Raw genomic sequence first — 14,058 nt, forward strand, 5'->3', positions numbered from 1 at the left:
CTGGCCGACCTAAACTTTTTTACCCACCCTACAAAAAATGCCACATCTTTTAAACACTTTTGGGAACATAAATGGATGGCAAAATCTGAAAATATAATCCGGATATAAAAAGGACATGGGTCCTTAATAGGGAATGAGATTCTTTTCTAATTTAAAAATTTTTAAGAATTTTTTATTATGTGTATTTTAATGGTAGTATATGGTAAAATTTAATTTTTTTATTTTATTTATTTATAATTAATTAATAATTGAGTTATTTATTTAGGACATAATCAGCTCACGAGAATCCGATCCCTATGCCTATTCCACGTGTCACAGGCTTGATCTAGTTGCTGACCTGCTGGCGAGCGCTTACGGCACGAACCAATAATCGGCCTGAAAAACACGCTCCCAGAGCCACGACAACGAGATCAGAGCACCAAACCACGTCTATGGTGCGTATCTAACACGCGCACACAAACTCCAACCAGCAGTGCAGAGCAGACAGCCGAACACTGTAGGCTGCAGGCAAGAAGATAGAACAGCTATCGCTTTGATCTTCAACGTTTCATTCTGCTTCTCTCTGATTCAAACAAGTTCTTCTGGAAGTTTTTTTGGTCTGTCAAAGAATCACAGCCCAAATCCTTTTGAGTGATAGTGAAAGCTAATGGTTTTCGACTTATCCTAACGATACGATGGATAATCAACCAGGGATGCTGTATTTTCGACGGCCTTGCTTCTTTAATATTTTCTCTTCTAATTTAAGTGCAGAGTGTCTGGTAATCTTTTTTTTTTTTTTTCCATTCTGTCTCGCAATATTTATTTTCTCTGATCATTTGTTTCTTAATTTTAGCAACAAATTAGGGTTTAGTGCTTAATGACTAGTATCTAGAGGCTAAGCAGAAGAAAAAAATTGCTATTATAAGACAGAACAGTCCTTGTAGACTTTCACTACATTGTTCATCCACTAACTTTGGAAGTTCAGATGAAAGATTTTCTTAGCTTTAAACAGAAGTTTTTTATAACTTAAATCAAATTTTGATGAAATGCTGATGGGTTGTGTGGTTGGATGTTGACCCAGTTGAAATCTATATGTAACAGAAATTACCACTACAATTCGTGAGACATATGGAGGGCAGAACATCCGGATCAGTCACATTAATAGGTCCTAGTTGGGATACATGGCACATTGACTTGATTCAACAGGATGATAATTTGTTCTTTGATAAAGGATGGCCAGTATTTCTGAGAGACAATTTTATAGAATGTGGTGACCTTTTGGTTTTCAGATATGATGGTGAGTTGCATTTCACCGTGCAAATATTTGATCAGAGTGGATGTGAGAAGGAAGCTGCATTTAATTCGAAGTCCACCAGTACGGGACAAAAGAGAGAAAGAGAGGAGGCGGTTGCCCATTCAGACAAAGCTCTTCAAAGTTTGTTGAAGAAAATTAGAGAATGCTCCTCTTCTTTTGAATCGGATTGTATAGATGATAACCGGGACCGGGAAGCAGATTCCTGTGAGGAAACAAGGAGGTGTCTCAGTCTATCTACGATCTTCGCATCGCCTTCTCAACCGAAAACTTGCAACATAAAGCCAGGTAACAAATCCAACCTTGCGTTGATTTTGAAGACAATCTGTTTCTTGGTTGAACAATTTCCTAGATATTGAGCATTTCTGTTGCTTTTTACCCTTTTCTGAGTCCTCCGGTCGTTTGAAGAAACTGGAAATAGAATTATAGAAATTGGACTCATGGACTGTGCTCGTTTCTGCATAATATTCTAGTATATAAGCACGTCCACAATGAAGTACTAATTGTAATCCAAATTTTCTTCTTGTAAACAGGAGTTTTTAACATCAATATCTTTATTAATCAAAATTTCAGAATTGTGAGAGATTTCTTGTTTTTACCGTCTTGAATAGATTTTCTTTTACTGTTAGAAAGTGACAGCAAATAAGATGAATTGTATTTACATGATAAAAGTTGTCTTTCATTGTTCTCAGAAGATGAAGAGAAAAAAGTTGCTCAATCATTCATATCAGCTTTTCCCTATTTCGTCCGAAAAATGAAGAGGTTCAATGTTAGTGGTTCATATACACTGGTAAGTAGTTTCATTTGCTATTATGGATATTTGACAGGAGCATGGTCCATGCAACCGCAACACCCCCCCCCCCCCCCCCCAAAATACGTATTCCACTGGAATTTAGAAGAATGTTGTGGAAAATATTGGTGAACAGATGACATTACTCGCCAACCACCTCCTAATCTCAGCCCTTTTATTCAATCTTTCGACTTCAATCTGCTGCTCAACAAATTCCCCAGCCACCAAAGATTTAGATTCACATCAACTAGCACCTCTGTATTTATTTATTAAATCTGGCATTGCTGCTCCCAAGTGATGGTGGCTTGACAGCCTTCACGCAGAGGTTCCTTTGATTGTTGCTGGCCCATTCACTTAGGGCTAATAGCATTTTACTTCTCCTGGCATGTATTCAATTACATAGAAAATTTATTGTTTTAGTTTTCTGGATTCTGTTAATAAGATCAGTCGTTTTTTTCCCCCTTTTTGGCGCAGAATATACCATATCAATTTTCAATGGCGCATCTTCCAAATTTTAAAACAGAGGTTGTCCTTCACAACCTGAAAGGAGCAAGCTGGACTGTGAATTCTGTGCCTACAACAAAAGTCCACACAAGTCATACTTTTTGTGGAGGATGGTTGGCCTTTGTTCGTAGTAATGAGATCAAATTAGGAGACATCTGCATTTTCGAACTTGTGCACAAATGTGAATTGCATGTGTATATTCTTAGAGTTGGAAAGCAGTACCCAGATAGTCAGAGGGGAACAACAGTCTTAACTGGGTCAAATGTAAGCTCCACCACCATATCATGCAAACAGTTTGATGGTGTGCCAAAGAAAGTGAAGAAGAACTCTCTGAAAAAAATACAGTTATGCAACGTGAAAGGTTCTAAGTCATGTGAAATAAAGAAGCATATTGGTACAGATAGGAATTCTGTTAGTATTGCAACGTGCTGTCTGCCAAAAATTAGCCATGAAAAATCAGGTAAAGCTGTCAATTGATCATATGTTGGGATTTTCTAGTTGTGATCCGTTATGCAAGGGGCAATGCTGTACTTCATGTGTCTTCAATTAGATTCTTTTAAGTGAATTTACAGGTAAGATGAGCGCTTTGTATTTATTTTTACCATTCTTTTTGAGTGTACCTCTTTTCTCTTTTCTTTTCTTTTTTTAATTTTTCTTCATGCTTAATAGCAATTCATAATATTCTGACCTACAATTTTTAGAGAGATTTGTGTGGGTTAATCTATACACTCATGAAAGTACCTGGTAACTCAACTTGGCTTGTGTGCACTACAGAGGCTGCTGCTCAAAATAGAAATAATGTTGAAGCTAAAATGGATTCGACACCTGGAGGCAATTTAAGAACGATGATGGCACTTGATGAAGAGAAAGCTGCTCGTTCTTTTAATTCATGTGTTCCTCATTTTGTGAGAATCATGAGGAAGTTCAACATCAGTGGCTCATATACTTTGGTTAGTACTCTCCTTTGTGTTTGCTGCTTTTGATATTTTGCTGACTTTTATATTTCTTATATATATGGTGGTTGATGGAACTGTATCATGGATAACTTTTTTTAAATTTATAATTATTCGTAACATTTGAGTAAATTCAAAGATCCAGAAGACACAAGTGAAGTAATAATCGATGTTTTACTTAGCCGACTGCTGTTATTACTCACCAAAATGTTAAAACCTCAAGAATTTCACTCCATATTTACGGGAGTATAAAAAATCATTCATTCTCTTTTACTGACTCGTTATTGTCATGCAGAAAATCCCATATAAGTTTGCCATGGCACATCTTCCTGACTGCAAAACAGAGATTGTCCTTCGAAATTTAAAAGGGGAATGCTGGACCGTTAATTCACTCCCAGACTCCAAAGGGCGGATGGTGCATACGTTTTGTGGAGGGTGGATGGCCTTTGTTCGTGGTAATGACATCAAAATTGGGGATGTCTGCATATTTGAACTTATCAGCAAGCTTGACATGCGTGTGCATATAACTGGTGTTGGAAGGAAAGAAGTGGACCTTGAAAGTGGAAAATTAACATCTAACGAATCATCTACTGTTGACCATCCCCTTTTCTGAGGCACCGGAAGGGATCAAACATCAAAGAACGTGTTAGGTTGTGGGTATTGATACATCCTTTTCTTATTCTTCAAAAATTAATTTTTTGGACAATTATGTTTTTCAGACAATTTGGTGGCTGTTTTCTACAGGATGGTCTTTCTTTTGTAAATCAGTAGAAACCAAGGCTAACTAGGTGAGAGTCGTGCGTTCACGCACGATAGGCAACAGAAAGTTTTCCTAAGAAAATGTAGCTAAAGCTTTTGGTGAACTATGCGGCTATCTGAGTCGTATGTACCATTTTGGCTATCAGAAATCTATTGTCGCCCCATTCTAGTTTAATATAGGAATGGTTTGGAAACCGTTGTATATATGATGTAATCTTTATTAGCTGTCTCTCTTCCTCGCATTTGTTTATCTGTTTGTAATTTGTATTTGCTTCAAAGGCACTAAACACATTTCCGGCCTAAGAAAATTACGACAGACCACTAGGAGCTTTAAACCTTGACCTGTTATGTAGATGGTAAGGGACTGGAACCGAATCTTTCTATGTCAAGTGTGCACAAGTAATAAGCTAACCGAAATTCGTATGAAGGCCTAACCCTAACATACAATAGAAGCCCGTAATTATTACTCCTTTTTTTTTTTAAATTCTTTTCATTTAAGAATGAAATAAGAGTGACAAACATAAACTACGATAGATGTTTTAAATTTTTTTTATTTTAAATTTAATTCTAAATAGTAATGTATCATTTATTGATTGAGTGGTTAGTAATTTTTTATAAGAATAAAATAAAATAATTATATTATTTCATTTATTAATTAGTAAATGTGAAATAAGTTTTTGGATAAAAATTTTGAAATATTCTCTTTTTTGTACTTTAATTATTCTAGGGAAAATGACGCGTCGCACTTCTAAGAGGCTCTGTTACTGTCTGTGGTGGTTTGGAGCGAGTAACATCGGGGAGGGACAGCTTCTGCTGTCTGCAACTGCCACGTGTATGCCTGTGATTCGGAGGAGTAAAGTTGTTGAACAATGTAAAAGGATACAGGGGTCAGCACACAGTATTTTCACTAGTGTTGCAGCTCAGCTTCATCGGAGTGTTTGTAGTCAAGAGTCGGATGCAGACACAGTCACAAGGTTGAAGGGGGTAACAGCTAATAGCTTCAGGCTTCAACTGCGTCTTTGTCATATCTTTCCTGCAAAAGAATATCAAATCAAATCAACTGTTTCGCTTGTGCCTCATCTGTTGTTCTGGAGTAGCTTCCCTGGTAAAAAAGTAAATAAATAAATAACGCTTTTATTTTAATTTTCTGACTTTCTTGTTCATAATTAACTTATTAAACTAAATGCATTATGACGTAATGTCTCAACTCTATTCTTTCGTTAGGTCTCTGAAGTTGAGTTGAGATCAGATCAGATCGGATCCAAAGCTTCAGATTGAGGGACATGGGGGAAGCGTGCAACGAATGCAGGAGTTGGGAAGAGGAAATTTATTGGAACCATTTCCAGTGTATCCATTTCATTCAGTATCTTCATACTGGTTTTGATCACCAACTTGTACGTTTACCATGCTTTTATTTCTTTTTCATTTTAAAGTTCTTTTACAAATTCAGCTTGTTCACAACAAATACTTTTTTTCTTCAGACCCTTATTATTTGTTCTAAGTATCCTTCATTGCAAATAATCATTTTTATATATAATAAGCTCAACACGCATCAAAACCAGTAACAAACAAGGCCGGCGGGCCTGTGACGTCTGGCTTTCTGCCTTTAAAATTAACTCGAAATTGAAACTTTTTTCTCGCAATTGGTAACTGCCAATGTGAGTGGAAGCTCCTACAGTGAAGAAGCCACAAATTGACATACAAGTGGAGGAAACCAGTCACCGTTGGAACTAGGGCCGGCCTTTGTGTTTTTTTTACTATCTCGGGCACAACAAAATCTAATTTTTTGCCTTTTGTTTCACGCACGCATCGGTTTTACTATGTTGGTCATAATGTAACCTAAATTCTTGCTCGAAAGATGAGGAAGCATATTGTTGTGAAGTATGAACCCGTAGGGTGGAGGAAGGAAGAATCCAGGACACTTCCATAGGGTGTCCATGAGCTTATATACCCATTTGGGTTATCATTTTTAGCCCATGCAAAATCCAGGATTGTAACACATACTCAACTGAATCTTGGAAATTTACAAGTGCCACTGCTTTCTTTCTTCCTTTTTCTGTTTTCCTTGAATGGTTATTGAACATTTATCATTTTGTGGAATCGCAGGCTATTCCCGAAAAGGTTGCTAGAAATTTAAGAAAGAAGCTTCCAGTAACCGTCTCCCTGAAGGCTCCCAGCGGTTTTACATGGGTCGTAGGAATTACAACGAGAGATCATACCTTGTACTTCAGTCATGGTTGGCCAGAATTTGTCAAAGATCATTTCCTGGGAGAAAATGATATCTTGTTCTTTAAGTACAATGGAGGCTCACATTTTGATGTTTTAATGTTTGATGGGCAAAGCCAATGTGAAAAAGCTGTTTCATATTTTGTCAAAAAATGTGGGCATACCGAGCACAGCAATCGACGTGAAACCAGAAGAAAAATAAGAGAAACTTCAGTGGAAGGAATTCCCAACTCATCACATTGTGATGTTGACATCACTCCACCAGAGAAAGGAAGCGATGATGACATCAACAAAATTCCAGTAGGACAGCCAATTGTCACGCCAGCTTCTAGCAAAAGAATTAGGAGGGATGATACTTCTAACGAGTTTGTTCGTAGCAGGCGAAATTCATATTTTGTCAAAAAACGTAAGCATAAAGACCATGGCAGTGTATCCCAAACCAAAAGAAGAATTGGAGAAAGTTGTGTGGAAGGAATTCCTAACTCTTCAGATTGTGATGTTGACGTGACTCTGCCAGAGAAAGCAAGTAATGATGAAATTAACAAAATACCAGTGGGAGAGCCAATTGTCACCCTAGATTCTAGCAAAAGAATTTGGAGGGTTGATAGTTCTAATGAGCTCGCTCATACTAGGCGAAGTTCGAGAAGCAAGACAGTGTCTACTAATTTTGCAGAGATGTTAAAGACCAAAACTGGTATTCAGCTTCTTCTCTTCTTTTTATTGCACGACAAAAGGTTTCTAACTTGTTAATTGAACAAATCTTGTTGGCCAATGACTAGTTTTTGTAGTCTGCTGTGTATTCTCTTGTTTGAATTATTCTTGTTTATTAATTTTAGTTCTGCAACAAATGCCCTAGGTGATGAACAAACAATCATCAATGGAAATGTGGCATTGAGCCCACCTTTTACATCTAACAGGAGGCCTGTGACCCAAGATGAGAAAAATAATGCTTTGCTAATGGCACAAGCAGTATCAACCACTGACAGTTTCACAGTAGTCATGAGACCTACTCATGTATATAAGAGATTTTATATGGTAAGCATTTCATTTTCAATCTTATTTTACCTTCTCTAAACTTTGTTAATCTCTTTTACTTTATTCTTCCATATTTTGAAATTAATTGCTGGATGACTCCCTATGTAAAATTGTTGACCTCATATCATCCTGGTTTTGCTTCGTCAGGCTATTCCTGCAAGTTGGATGTCAAAGTATCTCACCCTGGAGAATCAAGATGTGATTCTTCGTTTGAATGAGAAAACATGGATCACCCGATTTCAATTTTGCAAACCTCGTTGCTCTGGAGGCCTGTCTGGCGGCTGGAAGAATTTTGCTGTAGATAACCACTTAGACGAATTTGATGTCTGTGTGTTCGGCCCAGACAACCCAGGAACCAAACCTATGGTCCTAAATGTCAGCATTTTTCGAGTGGTGAATGCTGTGGTTCCACTAACCCAAGTGGCCCCCGCTTCCTTACAGCTTTGAAAAGTTGTCCCTGATGCGGAAAGAAAACTGCTTGTTTATCTAGGCTCTGGGCCTTTGTAAATTGCTGTTAACTGGTGTTGGAAGTATTTCGCGGTTCGCTTGACTTTTGGACTGTACTTTGTAAATTACATGTAATATATTGTCGGATTACTTTATGCAACTGGTCTTACACTTGTGGTAGACTAATTATGATAAGCTTTGATGTACAACTTATGCGTTCAACTAAGCTGTCATTTGAGAGTACTGCATTTTGGGAGATTAGGAATTAGGAGTTTGAACATTTTAGAAATGTTTCACAATATTCTCTGTTCAACAACAAAGCCTCCTTTGTTGTTACCTCTATATTGAAACCATCATCTGAGCCTGGGTCACTGAAGAAGATTCAAATTTAACAACTTGGATGACGAACTTTGTAATTGATTGTATGGATTAGCTGAATTGCTCGAAAGAAAGCTGGATGCAACTTTTGTGATTGACATGTAGCAATGAAATTCTAAGATAAGTAATCATTTAATGTGATTTGTGATAATATCATGTGCCATATTAGTTTAAGATATAATCTTGTCCAAACCTAATAAGCATTACAATTTTATTTAAAAAATAATGTCAGGCGCTAATATTGACAGCCTTCTCTTCCATTTATTCTTGATTTTTTTATGTGTTTTCATTTATTATGGAGGTCATGGTTTATGTACCCCTCCTTGTGTATAAATTTCAGTTTCTGATTTATATTACCGGTCCTGCCTAACCCCACCTTCTGGTGGTTTAAAAAAAAAAAAAAATCCTCTATCGTGCAAGATTTTCCAGCCGTTCTATTACGATGAATAAGGTGAAATTTCTGTAACTATTTTCGTCTTCCTATAAATAAAAACTTATTATATGAATTGATGCGTCACTCCGTGTAATTTCTTGTTTATTTCTGTAACTTTTTGTGTCTTCACTCCTTACATTTCATTGGAGGGCCGCATCGGTGTCATTTCTTAGAAAAGAAAAATTAATGTTTTTCTTCGATTAAACGATATCATATTAAATGACGGCAGTTTGATGCACACAGGTCAATTATGGCTATAGCCATAATCAGGATCGTTTGATAAGTTTAGCAGCCATTGTTAAATATTACCTGAGCATTTAATCACTACAGCAAAGACTATGTGTTATGGCTGATCCCATCAGCCCTGAACAGTTAAGAGATAAGAGACTATTATTATTCTATTAATCCTCTTCTAGTTTTCATAACAGAGCAAACTGCAAAGAGTATGACTGTCTTTTCCAGAAAAGGAAGCTCTCTGTTTTTTGGTTTAAGTGATAAAGTTTCCAAGGATGGCTAGAAAGAAATACTAAGAAAAAAGACCAACCATCTTCAAGGTCCTAACTGACGACTTCTCCAAACGCTTGGTAGTACCAGTACTGTTTCTTCTTTCATTTTTTGTATGCATTTACTGACCTTTATTCGAAGCATTACAAAACCTGTCTGTTGCACAAGAGCCTTCTCCTTTTTACGTTTGTGTTCTTAATTATTACCACTGATTGATTTTCATGCAAACCATGTTCTCATACGAATTAAATAACCTTCTTTGTAAAATATCAGCGACCATGAGTGCAGGTTCTTTGCACCAGGGGTGGCCGAAAATATATTTTCGGAAAAGATTGGAGATTTTACTGAAAGTTGGACAATTTCATTTTTTCACCCCTCACATTTGCAATGATACTTTGTTGCCCCTCGAATTTGACGTTTCTATATAGAATAACGTAATAGCCTATCTTGATTTATTTATTTATTTAAAAAAAAAAAAAAAAAAAAAAACCCCTCTTGACTCTGGCACTCTTTTCACAGTACTAGCAATTCTCACCTTCAATTAATGCTGCATTTGCACTCCTGGCTATAACAGATTTCATGCCTTTCTGTTGTTGACTCCATTTTGAGGATACCTGATTTTAATTTTCTAGTGTATGCCGCCAGCTTTTTTCAAGAACTTTAACGGAAGATCACTAGGAAAGTGCATGGTTGACAGTCCTATGGGGAGACATTGGGCTGTAAATGTGGAAGAAAACGGGAATCGCTTGTATTTTGGAAGTGGGAGGCAGGATTTTGTAAAAGATCATTGCTTAGGATATGGTAATTTTCTTGTTTTCAAATAGTGGTAAATCAAAGTTCAGAATCAAAATCTATTATAAGACCTACTCCGAGAAGATTATAATAAAGCCAGCCAACAAGACGACCAATGATCACCCTAACTTGCACACAAAGCATGAAAATCAAAACGAAGCTAGACCTACAACTCTGCAGTGCAAGCATGAGACTTGCAACGCTATCAACAGAAAGAAACCAACCAATTACTTAAACACGAGTACGTGCATGGAACGGGAGAGTTGTATCAAATAGCATCTTATTACATAAATATTATTCAAAGTTATACTTTTTCTTAATTTGGAGTTGAATGCATGTGTAGATTGGCTGTAGAAGGTCAAAGAAGAAACCTGTTATTGAAGGAGTGAAGAAAGCACTAAGAAAATCACCATGTCACTCGTTTAAGTCACAGAATTTCTATTTCATTGTACCTTCAATGAACACCCGCAAACAGTATGTGATAAGGTTCCTGCAAAAGATTTATCACACACTAACTTCAAAACTTTGCTCGTACAAAAGACAGGAAAGAGACATAGCCCACGACTGATAATTTCACCACTTTTTAGTTTTAACTTCTCAAATGCAAGCCAAACTCATTTTCCATCCAAAATTTTCATGAATTCATTGCATGAGTTGCATCTGAGAAATCTCTATATCTGAGTTGGCAAAATAAGAATGCTGAAGATTGAGTTAGATACCAATAAATTAACACAAACTAGAATGATGATGTGAAAGTTCAAAAAAAGGAGATCAGGACCACCATAAGGAGAATATGCTCATAGGAACAGGCCCTCTTTAAGAGAATTATGCTGTTGCAAAAAAACTGCCTCAACCAACTGTCCAGAAGTAATGCTTGGCTTCCTCAGGCTGTCAGGCAGAAGGTCTCTGACACGCAGAGAAGAGTTGCCAACTAATGAATGCCATCACCAACGAAGTAAAAAGTTCAAAGCCCACCACCTTTGGAAATTGCCATCCCAGTCCCCGCCTCAAATAGCTGCAAAGGCCATATATCAGAATAATAAGGGTATTGACGAGTACTATTCTTTACACAGGCTGTTCCAAACCATGCAAGCAAAATGCTTTTAATTGGTGATCACTGCATGGATGCTATAAGGTCAACCACCATATGGTTTTAAAAGATACATCATTTGGGGTTTGTGGACAGTTTATTATGGGAAAATGAAGCCAAGTTTACAGGTTCAAAAGTAATTAAGAAAGACCATAAATTAGGCCTCCCAAATGTTTGTATTTCCAAATTGATGGATTTGAAGTAAATTAACCCAGTTTTAACATCAGAAAAAAACTCAAATCTCGCAAACGTTTTAGTAAAGAAAACAATGTTACAATGAAGGTTGAAGAACAAACCTTGTAATAGATGGCATGGTTGCAACAATCCCAGCACATGCATATATTATGGGAATCAACGTCTTCGGTTTGTTTTTGCGAAGCCACATCAAAGATCCCAATGCAGCAAGGGAAATACTCAACACCTGAAATCATAATTAAATCAGGATACAGATAATTTAACCCTCGACTGGAAACAAGTGGACAGACATATCAGCTCCATTTCCACCGGGAAAAAATTGAGCTACTTCCCATCTTGCTGAAATTTATGCATTATAAGATCAAAAATTGCATGGTGCAAACAGAAATCAGTTAGAAAAGTAACTTCTGTCAACTGAGAGAACAAATTTACCAAATTTGCATTAGCTTCTAGCCCTTGAAGAAGGTAGTCCCAAGTAAACTCTAGTCCTCTAGCACCCACCCAAAGTGGAGCCAATCTATGTAGAACAGAATCAGCAAAAGCCCAACCTGCCAGCATGGAGAAAGAAGTGAGATAGTAACTTTGAAGTTTAAGATTACAGTTTTGACAAGTCTAAAAGGAAAGAGCAAGGACCTCATTCCCACTACTTACAACTAAGTTCACATGCAGTCACAAATAAATTAAAAAAAAACCTTTTGCTTTAGAAATTAATAAAAGAAGATAAAGAAATTAACATGTATATAGCTCTCTCTCTGTGCGCACATGTGAGTGTGTTTTAACAAAATAACTGAATCAAGGATTACCCACCCAGTCCAACAGCTTGAAATTTATGATTCTGAGAAATGTTCCTGTGAGTCAACTGGGTTAAGGCAAAGTAAAGCCCAGCAACATCTATAAAACCGATCAATGCTTTCAACAGTTCCTGAAGAAAAACGACATTCTTGATTGTATGATGAACAAACCACCGGAAGTAAACCATCATAAACAAAGGCATTATCTAAGTAAGAATAAAAGCTAGCTACCCCACTCATACCGGCTAATAGAGCAATCAAATACTAATCTTGCACAGACTTGCGATCATCTTTCGTAACGTTTCATGACTTTCAAAACACATAATATTTATACAGCCTTGCAGTATATAATGGTCATAAAATATACAACACCAACTTGAATTTGTAAAGAACTACTTACTAGCATGCATCATCTCTTTTATCTCTAATATCTCTGAAGTGTATTCACCAAAGAATAAATAAAAATCAACTTATGTGGAATAGAAAGTAAGGAAATTAAGAATGTGATAACCGTACGATGATGAAAATCAATTATTATTATACCAACGAAGCTGATCAAAATTTGCTTCTCTCGTTACATGTATTATCTAGCTTTGTGAGATATAAATTTCAAAATCAGCAAACTATTACAAGTTAAGCTAAAAAAAATTTCAACTTGGAAAGATTAAAAAAAAAAAAAAAAAGTACCTGATATGGATCGAAGTTATCATTCTCTGATACCTTAAGAAACGTCGCTAAGCAAACAAGCTGCACAAGTAACAATTCAAATTTCAAATAATTTACAGCTTAAGTACATTAAATTATGAGTTAACCAAGCGTACAAACCTTAACAAGAGCTGTGCCGAGATAAACGAGAGCCGCTTTCACAGAGGTACCAAGTGTATCATACTCGGATCTGCACAAGTATAATGTAAATTAGCCTCCAAAGACAAGTTACAGATCTAAAAATTTTGACGCGGGATAGTGGCGGTACAAGGGCGTGGCGGAGTAGTAGACTGCGTGAGGGCCGAAAGTCAGAATCGCACAGTTGAAGAAGTGAAAAACCGTCATCTTTACCTAACCTTCCTCTCTCCGTCACGGAAACCGCTGTGGTGATCCAACAACAAGTAGGAAGCGAGAGAGTTCAAGCTCGCAAGTCAGTCCCTTAGATTTTATTTTTATTTTTATCCCGTAATCTGCAGGCTGTAATCAGAGTTTCTGATGATGGTTCAGGAGGGAAGAAACCGATGACTAGGCCGGATCTTTCTTTCTAATTGGGCTGGGACCGGGCCCGTGGCTTCCAGGTCCACATCTGTTGTAGACCCCCAATGGACATTCTTATAGACCCTGACCCTCTTTTATTTGGCGGGTGTCAATATAAAAATTGGGGGCTAAATAGAAACTCTCTCGATCCTAATGTGCAGATCGCTAAATTTAATTTGCAGAGACTGAATGTCACTTATCGGCGGGGGAGATTTTTTTTTTTTTTTTTTGTGGGAGAGAGAAACTAATCTGATATTTGATTGGGAGAGTTTTGAAGAGCGTTACGAAGAGTGAGTACATTACCAAGTCAAATTACTTAATTAAATTTCACATTTTTAATATGATATATTATCTATCTTTCCCCTCAATTGGAATTTTGTTTGCCAATATGAATGTCTGTTCGATAGTTACAGTATGGTACCTAATATGTTGGGTACAATTAATTGACAATATATGAATATTTAACGACTTTTTTTAATTATTTTATAGAAAATTGGGCTTGATGTGTTAGGGGTTGTTGGCTTATGGAATGTCTTTCATAGATTAGAATTTGGCATGTACATGTGCAACTGTTAAGACAAAAACAGGTAAGGTTGAAATGTTTCCTACAACAGCTCTTGCCTGCTAA

The 14,058-nt window shown here is 36.8% G+C and overlaps 3 protein-coding genes across 9 annotated transcripts; 2 read left to right on the top strand and 1 right to left on the bottom strand.

Annotated features, from left to right (window-relative positions):
- Positions 1-300: 300 nt before the first annotated feature.
- LOC102630736 (B3 domain-containing protein Os11g0197600-like) lies at positions 301-5,159 on the top strand. Of its 5 annotated transcripts, none has more exons than XM_006473336.4 (7): positions 301-758; positions 1,081-1,579; positions 1,984-2,081; positions 2,556-3,045; positions 3,360-3,535; positions 3,834-4,195; positions 5,025-5,159. In XM_006473336.4, the coding sequence occupies exons 1-6, from the start codon at positions 675-677 to the stop codon at positions 4,149-4,151; spliced, it is 1,665 nt and encodes a 554-aa protein (XP_006473399.2). In that variant the 5' UTR covers positions 301-674; the 3' UTR covers positions 4,152-4,195; positions 5,025-5,159. The 5 variants fall into 5 exon arrangements, with proteins under 5 accessions (XP_006473399.2, XP_006473396.2, XP_006473397.2 ...); XM_006473333.4 differs by lacking the exon at positions 5,025-5,159 and adding an exon at positions 4,283-4,520; XM_006473334.4 differs by lacking the exon at positions 5,025-5,159 and adding an exon at positions 4,283-4,520 and having other exon boundaries at positions 3,834-4,188.
- Positions 5,160-5,192: 33 nt separating this feature from the next.
- Positions 5,193-8,248, top strand: LOC102606934 (B3 domain-containing protein REM16-like). 3 transcript variants are annotated; one of them, XM_052440941.1, is made up of 5 exons: positions 5,193-5,396; positions 5,521-5,691; positions 6,404-7,217; positions 7,380-7,558; positions 7,706-8,248. In XM_052440941.1, exons 2-5 carry the CDS (start codon positions 5,581-5,583, stop codon positions 8,003-8,005), a joined length of 1,404 nt encoding a protein of 467 aa, XP_052296901.1. In that variant the 5' UTR covers positions 5,193-5,396; positions 5,521-5,580; the 3' UTR covers positions 8,006-8,248. The 3 variants fall into 3 exon arrangements, with proteins under 3 accessions (XP_052296901.1, XP_006473401.2, XP_006473402.2); XM_006473338.4 differs by having other exon boundaries at positions 5,194-5,410; positions 5,522-5,691; XM_006473339.4 differs by having other exon boundaries at positions 5,194-5,402; positions 5,522-5,691.
- A 2,262-nt stretch (positions 8,249-10,510) lies between these two features.
- Positions 10,511-13,374, bottom strand: LOC102607429 (uncharacterized). Its single transcript, XM_006473340.4, has 7 exons — positions 13,162-13,374; positions 13,014-13,083; positions 12,876-12,935; positions 12,205-12,319; positions 11,830-11,945; positions 11,499-11,623; positions 10,511-11,127 (listed from the first exon to the last, which is right to left on the bottom strand). The coding sequence occupies exons 1-7, from the start codon at positions 13,236-13,238 to the stop codon at positions 11,004-11,006; spliced, it is 687 nt and encodes a 228-aa protein (XP_006473403.2). The 5' UTR covers positions 13,239-13,374; the 3' UTR covers positions 10,511-11,003.
- Positions 13,375-14,058: the final 684 nt, after the last annotated feature.

The sequence above is a fragment of the Citrus sinensis genome, chromosome 5 (genome assembly GCF_022201045.2).
Source record: "Citrus sinensis cultivar Valencia sweet orange chromosome 5, DVS_A1.0, whole genome shotgun sequence".
NCBI lineage: Eukaryota > Viridiplantae > Streptophyta > Magnoliopsida > Sapindales > Rutaceae > Citrus > Citrus sinensis.

Coding starts and splice junctions, on each gene's coding strand:
- LOC102630736 (XM_006473336.4), top strand. CDS start 675: ATGGATAATCAACCAGGGATGCTGTATTTTCGACGGCCTTGCTTCTTT. Junction 2,082..2,555: donor TTAGTGGTTCATATACACTG/GTAAGTAGTTTC, acceptor TTTTTGGCGCAG/AATATACCATATCAATTTTC. Junction 3,536..3,833: donor TCAGTGGCTCATATACTTTG/GTTAGTACTCTC, acceptor ATTGTCATGCAG/AAAATCCCATATAAGTTTGC.
- LOC102606934 (XM_052440941.1), top strand. CDS start 5,581: ATGGGGGAAGCGTGCAACGAATGCAGGAGTTGGGAAGAGGAAATTTAT. Junction 5,692..6,403: donor CTGGTTTTGATCACCAACTT/GTACGTTTACCA, acceptor GTGGAATCGCAG/GCTATTCCCGAAAAGGTTGC. Junction 7,559..7,705: donor TATATAAGAGATTTTATATG/GTAAGCATTTCA, acceptor TTGCTTCGTCAG/GCTATTCCTGCAAGTTGGAT.
- LOC102607429 (XM_006473340.4), bottom strand. CDS start 13,238: ATGACGGTTTTTCACTTCTTCAACTGTGCGATTCTGACTTTCGGCCCT. Junction 12,936..13,013: donor TCGGCACAGCTCTTGTTAAG/GTTTGTACGCTT, acceptor TTACTTGTGCAG/CTTGTTTGCTTAGCGACGTT. Junction 11,946..12,204: donor ATTTCAAGCTGTTGGACTGG/GTGGGTAATCCT, acceptor CCATGCTGGCAG/GTTGGGCTTTTGCTGATTCT.